This window comes from Lissotriton vulgaris, chromosome 7, assembly GCF_964263255.1.
Source record: "Lissotriton vulgaris chromosome 7, aLisVul1.2, whole genome shotgun sequence".
Taxonomy (NCBI): Eukaryota; Metazoa; Chordata; class Amphibia; order Caudata; family Salamandridae; genus Lissotriton; species Lissotriton vulgaris.
The window spans coordinates 1,498,441,134-1,498,456,036 of NC_141695.1; the positions used below are offsets into that span (position 1 = coordinate 1,498,441,134).

The 14,903-nt window shown below is 44.0% G+C and overlaps 1 protein-coding gene across 1 annotated transcript in view; it reads right to left on the minus strand.

Annotated features, from left to right (window-relative positions):
- LOC147705870 (arf-GAP with SH3 domain, ANK repeat and PH domain-containing protein 1-like) overlaps positions 1-14,903 on the minus strand; it is a 1,082,966-nt gene that overhangs the window by 183,045 nt on the left and 885,018 nt on the right. The window contains exon 22 of the mRNA XM_086932322.1: positions 8,000-8,107. Within this exon, the coding sequence (XP_086788448.1) occupies positions 8,000-8,107 (108 nt within the window). The remainder of the gene's footprint in view (positions 1-7,999; positions 8,108-14,903) is intronic.

Consider the following 14,903-nt stretch of genomic DNA (forward strand, 5'->3'; position numbering starts at 1 on the left):
GGGCTCCCAGAACCTTCCTTCCTCAGATCCCGATAAGAAAAGAAGAAAGAAGACCCGCCATGCAGCTGCTAACAACAGGACGACAACAACTGACTTGGCCCCAGCCCTACCGGCCTGTCGATCCTGGAACCTGCTCCTGCCTAATCCAGGCGACTCCTGCGGACAGAAACCTTGGGACACCCAGAGGACCTGCCTGCCTTGACCCTCTTAAAACCTGGGACTCCCATCAGCAGAGGCTCTGCTGCAACAACTCCACTGGTGCCAGCCAGGTAGATCCGGACCAACCCACTCTGCACCCGCCGAGCCCGGCCCATGCCCGAGTGATCCAGGACCACGAGGACGTTCCCCCCGGCGACTGGGACCCAAAGTCCAGTACCCAAACACCCTCCTCGACGACCCCGACAACACCTGCAGCCTCAGGACAGAGGACCCCTCCAAACACGACCAGCAGGGGCTAAGATTTCCTGACCTCAAAAGACACCCCTGCACCCGGCGCCCCACGACCCCCTGTGCCCAACTCCTGGGTGTCTACCTATCCTACAAGACCCCAACTTACCCCTCGAAGTGTTGATCGCTCCAGAAGATCCTTCGTCCCCGAGCCTGCAGCCTTTGTTCCCTTTTCACGTTCCTCATTGAATAACATTGAGCGCCCGATGGCTCAAAAGCACCCTGCACCCAGCCGCCGACTGCCCCTGGCAGGGCAACCTGTACCCTATCCTACTTCCCCATTTGCCCTGAGCAAATGACCAGGAGCCCAGCTCCCACAGCCGAATGGCCTGCTAGCCAGCAGCCACCAACCGGAGGCCCCCTTTCCCTCTTTGGATAACATTGGGCTTAACTACCTCTGCACCGGGCCGCCCCTTTGCCGCTGGGGGTGTACCAACTGTACTTACCTGACCCTGGGGGACCACTGAGTCTATGCCCAGAACCCTAACTTCACCAGCCAAGTACTCACCTGGAAACTGATAACTCACTTACCTGCCATTGGATAACATTGACTGGTTTGACTCGAAAAATCTTCTAAGTGTGAAGTTTTGGAAACTACAAATATTCATAAAAAATCACCCGAATTCCGAAGTACTCGCCTGTGATCAGGGGAGAAGCCAGTAGTGTACCTTTGTAGCCCAGTACTAAACCGCAAAAGTAATCCTTACCGGGTTTACTAGTAACCTGTATTTTCTCCATAGGAATCCATTGTCTGCTTTTTTATGAAATTTCTTCTGTGTCTACTTTTGAAAACTTGAAATATTCTTTAAAAATCATACGAAATACTGAAACGTAATTACTTACCGGTTTTGAGTGGAGACCCCAGTGCTGGCCCCAGGAGCCCAGTACTGGATTACAAAAGTAAGGAGATCGTACTTTACCTGCAACCTGAATTTTCTCCCACTTTACCTGCAACCTGAATTTTCTCCCATTGGATAACATTGCCAGATTCCTGTTGAAAAGTTTCTAAGTGTGAACTTTTAAAATAGCTTTTTATTCCTGAAAAATCACTACAATATCTAAAACGTTTTTGCTAAACTGTTTTCAGCTTAGACCTCAGGACTGAACCTAGGAGCCAGACCTGGAATTACCAAAGTAATCTACAGAGTAATCATCTGTGTTTATATTACGAATCCATTGAGCTCAATGCTAAATTGTGCGTAGAATTGTGTTGCCTACTGCAAAGCCTGTACCTATTGTCTTTACAAATTTTATTGCCTTTCTGCAAAGTACTCATCTGAGACCTCTCATATTGAGAACAGTATATGTTTTGATACCTGTTGGTTCTAGAAATAAAACTATATCTTTTGATATAAAAACAATTGGCCTGGAGTTCAGTATTTGAGTGTGTACAACCAATGCTTTACACTGTCCTCTGGTACTGCCTTACTGCTCGACCAAGCTACCACTTTAGAGGGTAAGGTCACACCTGGCTTTAACCTCTGTCATACCTCTGGGGTTTGTGGACTCTATACACACTGTACCTTATTCTGGTCCAGTATATATAGAGCCACTTTCTCACAATAGGCCAACCATTTGCCCCAAATCTTGTCCCATTTCTTTTGGCATCCCTACTTTGATACACCACTTTTTTAGCTATGCAGCACCAGTCTAAATCCTCTTTCCATTCAGTGACCCCTGGTGATTGGGCTGCCCCCCCCCCCATTTCCGTGCTATGTTCTTTTTGGTTACTATTGCAACCAAATTAAGTAATTAAGCTCCTAACCGTTTTGTAGGAACAGGAGTTCAGTGGATTTGCCATCAAGCCAGTTTCCAACCTTTTGGTGCCATTGTTGTGGATATAATGCATTGTATAAATGTGTTTAGTTGTTTACAATTTATGATCAGCCCTACTTCATAGGCCTGTGCAATTAACCCTCTATCTTCTCTTCAAATGTTTTCAGAATGTGGGTGTGTTCTACTGCCCTGCTTTAGTAAAGTTTTTCCTGACTGCAGCTTTCGATGCCCTTCCTGATCCCAGTCCGAGGCTTGGGAGTGGTTGTTGCTTTCAAAATCACTTTATAAAAAACAGCAAGCAGGGGAGCCCTCGTCAAGTAGTTCTATTACTTCTCTGTCCACGACTGTTGCCTTAGAACTCTCCAGCCACCTCAGTTTTTGGCATTCACCATGGCCTCTTGCTCTCACAGTCTGCCCAAAATGCAGGTTTGTATTAAAGGTGTGGGCATATAAGTGCAAGCTTATATGTCCCTATAACAACCATTTACCTTTAAGTGCTACTATAAGTGATGAGCAGTCCATAGGATAACATGGACTGGCACCCAGCGAAAACTGAGGCTGCCAGCTCCATCATGGTAGCACCAAAACATGTTTGGCATCAAACAATGTGCCTCATCACCTCTGACACGATTCTCGTGCCAAGGTTGATGTGGCATTCACTCAGGTGGCTACCTTCAAGGTTGCCTACCTGGTTTCCCCAGCTTTTCTTGTGCTCTGCCTGCCACCATGCCGCTGCTGCTGCAGCCAAGACAGAAATCTGACCCCCTGCCAGATGTGAACAAAGGACACAGAAAAGACCTGAGTCTGTGACAACAGGAGCTGCACAAACATAAGGGAGGATACCCTGCACCTGTGACGACCTTCCTGGAACTGGACGTGGACCAAAGACAAGTTCCCACAGACAGAGGGACCCCTTTGAGAGCCATAGGTAACTTCAGACACCCCTGGAATAGTGCCAGTAGTCCCCTCCATGCGGCAGCTAAAAACAATGTGACAGAACCAAAAAACAGATTGCCATCAGACCCCATGAGGGATAGTCCAAATGTAGATGGTGCAGTGCATTGTGGGAAATTCAGTCTTGACCTTCAGCAAGTTTCAGGTGGCTACCGTTTTCCCCGGACCTCCAGACGTTGAAAAAAGGTTTGCTCGCCTTACTGCTGCCAAGGCTTATTGGTGGACAGTCTGGCAACCACCACCTTTACTCAACGCTGTAACTCGAGGGAACACAGCACAAACTTCATCCGACATCAGCAGTGGCCTAGTTGTCAACTTTTTGCACCTGTTTTCTCATCAGCACCATGTACGCTGTAAAACCAGCTCCCCCACACCTCCCACTTCAGCACCAAAGGAAGCCAGGACAACTCTGAACCCAGGCTCCTCGAGCCAGGTAAATTCGAACTGACTGTTGTTGGTTTGGCCCTGGGACCTGCATCAACTTCACCCTCCTTGGGTTCCACCCAACTAGACCTGCACGTGACCAATTGTCACTAGTGATTTTCCCATTGACCGCAGTGCTAAAGTTTTTCAGTGATTTATTTTTGCTTCTAACATCCAGAACACCAATTATACTTTACCTTGTTTTGTAGTCTAAATGTATACGTTATGTTTTATAAACTAGTGTCAGATTTCTTTAGAGTAGTGTCAATTACTTTTTGTCCATGTTGGAACTCTGAAATGCCTAAACACATGTTCCTCTATTAAGTCTAAATGCACCTTGCTACTCTACCAGGACAAAGGTAAGGATATATTATTGTGAATCCAAGGACAATATTTTTGGTGTTGTTAGAGTATTGCACAGTGAAGCCTAACCTGCATCACTACATAACACTCCACCTTCCTACAATAGTTACAATAAATGAAGAGACTTCCGGCTGCCTCAGGAAGTCTCCAGGGAGTATTTTCTGGATCAAGAGTGGTAAAGATCATTCCTGTCATTGGTACTGATACATTTTGTCCTGGGGCTTTTGGACCTAATATGTGAAATAGTCAAGTTTGTTTCCAACTATATACATCCCTCATTTCATTTTAATGATACCATGTCATGAAAAATGTGAACTGGCAACCCTTTGTGTCACTATAATTGTATTATCTGCATTCGTGAGCATCTCCTTAATCATGCGTTTGGTATCTTTGTCTAATTCTGGCCAAATCTAGTTTATATGTCTGCTCACAATTCATACTAGACAGTCCTTCAAGCTAAGGGGACACATGTGAATGGGCAATGGTGAACTTCGTGTCCAGCATCTGTACAGGAGTAGAGTAGGTTTCAAAGCTGATATGGCTTTGCTAGACACCAATGCAAGCAGAAAGAGTCCTCATCACCCACTGAATATTGATGGTGCTTGATCTCAGGTTGGTACTCTGATGAGTCAATATTTCAGGTAGCGGTAGAGATGAATATTTTGGTGACGCAGGAAGCTCTCTTCCATAGCTAGACTGTTAAATACTTGTGAAGAAGCAGTTTACATTTACTATTGGATGGTGCATGTATGTCTTTTGACACTTAACCTTGAACAGGCTACACATTATACCAATATGATCATACTGAAGAGGACGTCAGGAATCCTAGTGACAATGAGGACCGCAAGGGGGAACTGGCTTGTCACCGACTTTTAAGGTAAGGATTCTCCTCCTATCAATGTAAAACAACTCTAAAGGGAAGTGTAGCTTCTGCTGTAGTTAAGTGTTCCATCAATGCCATGAAACTGCCCTGGCAAAAGAAGAGGGCTGGGTACATGAATCCTCACAGCACCCTCTGGATTAATGTTATGTTAGGTTATTGATTATTTGTAGAGCGCACAATCACCGGGTATGTCTCTTGGCACTAGGTAATAAAAAAGACGAGGATCCCAACTATTTGTAAGCTTGTGTACACAACCACATCTTTAGAAGTTGCCTAAATTTGGTGTAGACAGATGCCTGACTCATTTCCAATGGAAGTGTGTTCCAGATGTGAGGAGCTGCGATAGAGAACCAGTGTCCTCCAATCCAGAGTTTCTTGTAAGTAGGGGTGTCCAAGAAGTGAAGGTGGCGTGATCGTAGTTCTCTCGTCGGACAGTATTTTACAATGCAAGCTCTCCCAAAACTCAGGCATCTCAAATGCAGCGCCTTGAACACCATGCAGTATACCTTAAATCTGCATCTCTGTGCCACCGGCAGTCAGTGGAGGTCACTAGTCGCCCGAGTGATAGAACCCCCTCTTGGAAGCTGAACTATCAGCTTGGCAGCCTGGTTTTGAATTAACTGAAGCTTGCGCAGGAGGGATTTTGGGAGATCCAGATAGAGGGAGTTAGCGTAATCCAATCGGGACACAACCAGTGCCAAGATAACTTGGATCAAGGCCGCTCTCATCAGGAACTTCTTAATCTTTTTTTATCTGCCAAAATTGCGGGAAACAAGCCGAGGTCACTGCACTGACCTGCTGCTTACATGATAGAACCTCGTCAATGATCACACCCAGGCTTTTTACTGCCCTTTTCGAAGTTGGAGGGGATCCCATCTCACTAGGCCATCACCCCGGATTCCAACCTACCGCTCTACTCATAGTGAGGACTATCTCAGTTTTGTCCGAGTTAAGTTTCAGTTAGTTATCATTCATCCATCCATTGATGAATAGCATGGTGTTTTGGAAGTGCAATCTAGCTGCATCGCTGTTGTTGATCGCAAATAACAGTTGCATATCATCCGCATAGTTGAATATGTTTACTTCCATCATCTTAAGGGATCTGACAAAAGGTTGGATGTAGATGTCGAATAAGTGGGGGGAGAGAGGACCCCTGAGGGCACACCACAGCTCACCTTAACCTCTTTTAAGGAATAAGGAGCGAGTCATACTGATTGGGATCTATCTTTTAGGAACAATGTCATCCAGTTCAATGCTTCGCCGGCAACCCCGAAGCCCAGGCACGGTCAGCCAACAGAGCATGATCCACTGTGTCAAAGGCCGCTGACAGGTTAAGCAGCACCAAAGTCTGAGTGTTCCCCTTATCCACTTCTCTTCGCAATTCGTTCAGCACCTATGTGACCATTGCTTCAGTGGAGTGGGCTGCTTGAAACCCTGCCTGACATTGGTTCATAAACTCTGAGTTCTCTAAGAAGTCGCAGAGATAGTGAGCCACGTGGGCATCCAAGATCTTGGCTAAATACAGGAGACGGACTTCTGGGTGAAAGTTCTTTATGTCTGAGGGGTCTGGCCCGACTTTCTTCAGGAGGGGTACGATGACTGCCTTTTTAAAGGATTTAGGTACCTGGCACAAACTGATAGAATAGTTAAGAAATTGTCGGAGTCTGTCTCAACCATAGGTTGCCACCTCTCTAAGGACTCTCGGGGACAGATGTCGTAAGTTCCATCAGGTCGTCCTGCGATACATTGGAGAACTGCGAGAGCGCAATGCTGTTCATGTCTCCTGGTGGGGAGTCAGGAGCAGACAAGCCTAAGAGGATGCTCCTTTTTATTGCGGCAATCTTGTCCACAAAATATCCATTGAGAGTGTCACACAGACTTTGTGAGGGTGTGATAGGGAGAGTCACCCTATCTCAGTTAGATAATTAGTTGACAATTCTGAAAATGTCCTTAGATTTATTCGATGATTTAAGGATTTTATTCGTGAAATGGCTTACTTTAGTTTGCTTTCTAGAGACTTATACAATTTAAGTTGTTGGATATAACAGGTTCTCAGGGCTGGCGAATATTCAGAGCGTCATTTCCTTTCTGCGCGTCGGAGATTCAGTTTCGCCATTCTCAGCTCTACAGAGAACCATTTGTTGGGCTTGTGGTTTCTTATCTTGTTAGAGCTATGCCTGCGGGCATGGGTGTCACTGGTCTCCTACAACCAGTTAAACACATTTTGCTCATTGTCATCAATATCCTCTCTAGGCGCCGGAGGGGATTTCATCAGGTCCTCACAAAACTCTAGGGTTAACCTGAGCCCAGTTCCTAAATGAAACCATTGGTCCCCTAAGAGGTCTTAGCTCCTTTGGTCTGGTCACCGAAAAGGCGATAATATGATGGTCTGACCACCCAAATGGACAATGCTCAAGTTCTTCACTGGTAGTTTCGAGGTCCAGATTTGATCTAATATGTGGCCTTTAATATGAGTTGGTGAGTTCTATACACTGAGATAGAATCAGAAAGTGCCCCAACAACTCTCTCGGAACTTAACGCCTTAGCTGCGGCCGTTATTTCGGCACAGTGCTGGGCGTTCCAAAGAGTGGGCGGGGCCACGTCAGCCGTTGAACTTCGCAGCACCAGCCCGGTAGTGCTCCTAACGTTCGGCGGCCGACGGCAGCAGCTATGAGGTTAAAACCACTCATACAAAGTGTGTATATTCCCGTTCAACTTTTTTCATGATGAAAAAAAAGAAATTACAATACGAATCTCATTGGCTGATGTGATTGCTTTCTGACAATGGAGGGCATGAGAGTATAAATGAAAGGAAAAGGCCATGCTCCAAGCCGAAGAATGTGTCTCTCCGATGGCAAAATGCAGCTGCACTAAAATACTTGGAATCACAACTTAAGTACCTCTATACTTAATAAGAAAACAATTCATTAAAAGTCAACTTTCTTAATGAAATATTCTCCATATGACAGAACTACTACCAATAAATCTTGTATTGTCGTGTAAAAAAATATTTAAAGCTATTCAAGCCAATTAAAAAATACAATTATATTTTTATCAGAGTGCTCTCTACCTCCAAAGCAAAACTGATTTTTTAAACACTCATTCTACCAACCGAAGCCCCCATCATCCTGTTCAACCACAAAGAGAACTCACCTTCTCATCGAGGTCATCGTCACTCTCGTACATGTCCTCTTGACGAAGGCGCCACTCATACTCTACATGGACACGCATGTTGAACTGACTGGCTTGAGCCTGGCACAGCTGTAATACAAAATAAAGGTTTTTAGGTATGGGTGCGTTACAATGTTGCAGAGGAGACCTATCTCTAAAAGCTGCATTAAAGCAACGGCTATGCAGGGCTGTGTATTAAGTTGCTCACAGGAAAAATAGACCCTCTTTAAAGCATTCAGGTCTCTGTACGTGGAATCCCATGTGCCACCTGTTGCTTTTTCATGCAGAGGAAAGGCGGGAGAGCCAATCCGGTGCAGACATCATACAAGGTATGGGTTCGGGCGCAGGCGCGCAACACTCATTGGGCTCACGGGGCTTCAGCCCCCCCCCGTCGTTTGTGTCAGCCCGGGGGGAGACAGCTTCGCGGGCTGGCAAGCATCAAATTGCAGCCACACCCGAGTACTTAACAGGTCTTTAAAAGATCATTTACTTGTAAATGAGGCTTTTGTTGTGTGTTCACCCCTTCTTACAGCCACTCTGCCCGAGGTGGAAGAGTTAGCCCCCCCCCACCGAAATATTTTCCAGCCCCCCCGAAATCTGGCTCTAGTTGCCCGCCTGGTTGTGATAGTGGTCAAAAGCAAGATTGAGGTCATTTAGGGGTCACCAGGGGTCGCAGTTGTGACCCCTAGTTTGCCCCATGCTACCCCTGGAAATGCCTTGGTGACTCCTGGCCTCAGAGGTGGCAAAATCAGTGCCAAGAATATAGGGATGTCTCCCATTTTCAGAGGCAGGCTCTAACCTCGTTGTATGCTGATTTTTATTACATTAACGGTTTATTATTCACTTTTAATGGAATAAAAAAGTGGAGTAGCAAGATCTGGACCTTCACTGGCATCTTAGATAAGAAAAATAAAATAGTTTTAATGAATATTGAATGTGTGCATGTTGATGAGGGTGAGTTTGGGTGAGCGAGTGTTTATGTGTGTGAGCATGTATGTTTGTATATGGGATCATGGATGTGTGTGTCAAAATAAGTGAATAAGTATAAGAGATTAAGAGTGAGTGAGAGAGTGCAAATGAATGATCCAGGGTGAGAGTGGGTGCAGGAGAGTAGGTGAAAATGAATGAGTGCAAGGCAGTGCTAATGAAAGAATGAGTCTGAACAAGTGAATGTAAGTGAGCATGTGTTGTTATGCTTGCAGATCCGCTGTTGGACCTGGCTTGCTTCGTGACTTATAGAAGTACCCTTGACAAAAGCTTGGCACTGGAATACTGGAGGCAATCTATGCATATGCGATACCCTTGCTAAAAATCGACTGCTGCCACTCTGTAGGAAAACTTTGGCATGGAGCACCCATGAGAAAATTGCCAGCGCTGGCCTCCTGGAGGACATTCTTGGTATAGTTGGCACCTGTGGTAAATTGCTTGTTATGGCACATTGGAGGAAATTCTTGGCATGTGGGAAGACAATTGTGGCAAGGTCATGGGGCGATCCATGGCAAAATTTGCTCATTGACATGATAGATATAATCTTTGACATAAGGGACCTCCATAGTGCAAGAGAAGCAGTATTAGAAACATTCTGGCACTGGCATATTGTATGAAATGTTTGGGCAAAAGGGGCCATAATGAAAATGCTTGTTCAAGCAATGGAGGTAATTTTTGACATAATGGGGCACTAATAGGAAATTTTAAAAACATAATTGGGGGAACCCAAGGGGACTGTTAGATTTCAGTAGCTTGTCACACAATAAAAGGACTTGAATATTTAGTGAGTGTTATTTTTCAGAGCCTAAGATTTTTTAGCACATGTGTGAAAATTGTGCATTAAAATGCATTAGTAAAGCCCATTTTTATAAATATTTTCTCACAGAAGAGAAAACCCCACCCTTTCTTCTCACCAAGAAGAATATATAATATTAATTATGAAATTATGAAACTTCTGCAATGTTAGTGATTGTGATGTCATCAGGATTAAGGGTATGTGACATCACTTATTGGAATGATGCAGGGTCAAAAGTCATATGATGTCACTTCCTGTGACATTATTAAGGTCAAAGGGTATATGATCTCACTTACGCTACCCCTGGCATTTTGGTGAATCAATGTCCATGGCAGGTCTCTGTCTCCAATGGAATGCCGGTCACCTTTTTGCTTTGATACAGTGGGACCTTAAAAATATCACTACATTTTTTAATGAGATTTCCCAGAAGCAAGCATTTTTAAAATAAATATCTTGTTCTGACATCATTTATTTTTTCTTTTCCAATAGTCATTGTCATTTTTGGAAGTTTTTATTTATTTTTCTCCACTAAACACAATTAGTTTTTTTGGTGCTGTTGAGACTCTTCTCTACTGCTGTTTAACTGACCACTCTAAAAATATATATTTATACATTCTGTTTCATGCCATAAAATAAATGCAAAAAGAACGATTAATGGACAGAATGCAGAACAATGTCATACATTTACACCAGTACAGAGATCTGGGCCTAAATCCATCGTTTTCTTTGCTCACCATGCCATTCCAGTTTGAACCCAGCTATATGCAAATCGGTCTTGACCCTGTGGCCAATGGGAACAGTCCAGCCCGAACTGCAGGGCCAGGTCCTCCACGGACTGGAAACAAGCCTCCTATGACCAGTTTTGGGGTTTTCACCCTCATCAGCTAGGATAGCTTGACTCCAGTGGCATGGAGAGCATGGGACCCACGTCTGGGCATACCAGTCCTACTTGGGGTGACAAATGCAAAAACAACAAGTGAGGGACAGAATGCAGAACAAGGTCATAAATTCACCCCAGTAAAGTGATCTGTGCCTAAATCCAGTTGTTTTGCTCACCATGCCATTTCAGTTTGAACCCAGCGATATGCAAATCAGTCTTGACTCTGTGCCCAATGGGAACAGTCCAGCCCAAACTGCTAAATTCAGACATGCAAATGCCTAGTTCCTTTGTTTGACTTCTGAGCATGACTCACAAACTGAAGACAGGAAGCACTTGGCACTTCTCTTGTCCAGGCTATGATATGAAACATATGAAAAACAGTCTGTTCAATGAGTCAAGACATTTGGGACAGTATTAAATGAGCGTTCCAGAAGCGCAATGGGCGCTTATGCCATTTATTTTGCAACCCATAGCACTTTGGTATTATAGAAGGAGCCACAGATGCCTGTGCGGCCCCTGGGGATTTGGGGATAAGAGCATTCACTGTAATAGGGTGCACTGTCTTGGTCTCCCCCTGGAGCAACACATTAAAGACTTTTGAGATAATCCTGGTCAAGAAAATGTTTAAACTCCTAAATATGACCTTTTTTTGGCAGATCCGGAGTGAGCAACTGTAATAAAGTGTCCCTTTTTGCAAGGTTACCCCCTAACATTTTGCCAGATACCTGATGCCAACTTCACTGGGTGTGTGGTAGGATCCTGCTAAGCAGGCCCCAGCACCTGTGATTTTTTCCAACCATGTATCTTTTTACCCACAATTGGCACACCTCTGGGCCCTTGTAAAAGGTGCCCATGGCACCAAGGGCTTTGTGAACAGAGGGCCTATGAGGGATGCAGCATGTATTATGCCATTACAGACTAGGTGTTTTGGTGCAAACCAAACTTAAGAGTCGACATGGCACACCCCCTGTGTGCCATGCCCACCCACTCTGCCTGTGGCATGGGTAAGTCACCCCTCTAGTAAGCCTTACAGCCCTAAAGGCAGGTTGCACCATGGGTGAGGGCATAGCTGCATGAGCAATATTCCCCTACAGTGTGTGTGCGATTCACAGACATTGTAAGTGCAGTGGAGCCATTTTGGATACATGGGATGGGAGTTAGTCAACAGGAACTCTACAGCTTCATGATGGCTTTACTGAAGTCTGGAAAGTTTGGCATCAAACTTTCTTGCACGTTAAACACACTCTGATTCTAGTGTTGGGTTTAATGAAAAATGCACACAGAGACCATCTTCGAGATGCCTCCTGAAAAACGACCAACTCTGTTGTGGTTCCTGACTGGTTTCCAGCCATATGCCACCACCAGACAGGTTTCTGGACCTCTGGGTAAGGAGCCCTCCAATCTTTGGGTCCAGGAACAAACCAGATCGTAGGCAGAGGTGTTATACTTCCTCCACCAGGATGGGCACCTATTGCCTGCACAAGAGTTAACCTGCTTGCAAATGTCCTGTGTTGTTTAAACTATGTTAGGAGTGTTTCATGCAATAAAAGACCAGTGATCTCAAAGTAATCCAAAAGTAATTACAAGAATTACAAGCATTTTTTTAGCAGTTTACAAATTGTTTTCCAAATTGAAAAAGTAATCTGAATGTTCCTACAAATCCAGTATTCACTGTGTAGCTGAAAGTAACATTGTATGGAGAGTTTAACTTACCTGCTACTAAGTAAATTGTGGTTCTAGAAATAAAACAACAAACAACTTTTTATATAATTGGTCTGTATTCAGTCTATGAGTGTGTGAGATCATTTCTTGCTCGAGTGTGTACAACAAAAGCTTAACACTACTCTCATGATAAGCCTGACTGCTCAACCACACTCCCACAAAAGAGACTAAGGTATTATCTACTTTCATCTCTTCTATACCTCTTCCTTCAAAATCTCCCTGTTAGCGTCAAAAAAGGGTTGATCAAACGTGCAGAGGGTGTGGGCCAGCAAAACGAAACTTTCTTGCACGTGCTTTGTATATGCCCTTGCTTTATTCTCCAACGCAGACGCCTTCTCAGGCCGGAATGGAACAGGCTGGGAGTTCGGACTTGCAGACATGCCATTATTGCTGCTCTGTCCTCAGAGAACACTGTTTTAAACATAAAATTGGCCAAATTCGTTCAGCATGCTTATAGTCTTCTAGAAAAATTGGACCACTGTGCAGAATAATATGTATTTAACTCCATATGCATTGTCGGGAGTGCTAATCTTTAAATTGACACGTTGCTGTAAGCACTGTTAAGCAGGCCACATTTTATTTTGTTTTATTTTTTTTCATTTTCTTAATCTCTTTTAAGTTGTAAGATTGTATTAATGTGCTGGAAGAATCTTTTAAAGATATGTTTTATATATCTAAATAAAGTATGCTTATCATCTTCTATACCTCTGGGGATCCACTGGACTCTTTGCACACTATATCTTACTTTGGTATAGTATTTACGGAGCCAGATTCCTACAGCAACACAAAGAGAGAGACCTTAAAAAACTTCCTCAACCACCACTATTTCCAATTTTTTTTACAGAAGAAGCAACTTGCACAATAAGCATCTCATTGCATTGGGTTCTCAAGCGTGTTCGGAGATGTACCTGAGAATAAGACTGTCATCGCTTCATACCAATGGGGATTGCAGATGGAAGGTTAAATGTAGATATATACTGTGCCTCCGTCCTCTGCTCATTGAGTACCCCCTCAATCGCTCCAGGTACATCATGAGGTGCGTACTATGACAGCATTAAGGGCTGCTTTTGCAGCTGTACAGGAATGAAAGTGACTTTGTATTATCTGCTCAACCCACAGAACCTAGACCTGTTCTACAGCTCTGGAGTCTTTTGAGATGGAAAATACTTTAAACAGTTAATTTAGGCAAAGGTTTACTTCTTTAAGAAGGGAAGCAAATTTGACTACCCCAGGGGTCCTTTATCGGTCGGGGTAAATTGCTTGATTCAAGAAAAAAAGAAATGGCAAATTGCCTCATCTGATATAGGAATTAGGGCAAGAGGTATAACCCTTACATTTTGCAAGTCCTAAATTGCTTCGCTTTGTGACTCGCAAAAGGCAAGTTACAACACTGTCTCAGGCATTGTTAGCGATTTCTATTGTGGTGGCCAATTATCTGCCTCATTATTATTCATGAGGAAGGTGCTATTTGCGATCCCCTTTAGGAATGGCTAGCACTACCAAGGATGGTGGTCAGCAGACCAACATGTCTGTGACTGCTTTTTTAATAAAGCAGTTTTTGTTTAATACAGTCCGTTTTCTCTAAAGGAAAATGGGATGCATTCAAAAAAGAAAAATTGAAACGTTTCTGTTTTCTGGGACCACCGCCTGCTCTTAAAAAATATTTTCGTACACGCTCACAAAGGGGAAAGGGTTCACTGGGGACCTCTTCTCATTTGCAAGTGGTTTACTCCCTACTTGAAGTAGGTGGTAAACTGCGAGTGTTTTGCGACCGCAAATGCGATTGCAAAAAAAATTTACATACCATTTGGACTTTCTATTAGGAAGGGATGCCCTTGGCACGCCCTTCCTAATAGCAAGTCGCAAACCCTAATTTGTGAGTCGGTAATTTGTTACCGACTCGCAAAATAGGGTTTGTACATGGGCCAGACCAATTTTGCGGTCGCTAACGGGCCAATATCCATTTGAGACAGCAAAAAACAGTCATACAACCGGCCCTTAGAGACTAAGGAACACTTCAAAGTTTAGCTTATGCGTAAGCCGTAGCCTCAACCTTAATGGTGGTTGATTATTGTTCGGAAGACATAACTTGACCCTTTCTAAAACAGGCCCCTTTATCTGCCATGTTCTTTCAATAAATATTTGACTGGGCCTTTAATTTGAAAATATATCCAGAGTGACAGGAAAATGAAGGGAGGTGGGTTGCCAGCATATCGGTGTACAAATAAGGGATACCTAACACAGAGTACCATCATCTCTCCTGAAGATGGCATACCACACCTGTGAAAAACATGCATGGAAAAATGTAGACTGTAGTTTGATATTTAAAAAGGCGTGGCCAATGCCAATAGATCTGGCTTTGAAACAATGTTGTATGGTAAGGTGAAACATTACAAGCAGATAGCATGGGAATGGATATGTATTAATGTGGAAGCAAAGAACTGTTGAGTGATATTGGTGTAGGTTAAAGTTCAGATGACAGTTGCACTGCCAACACAGAC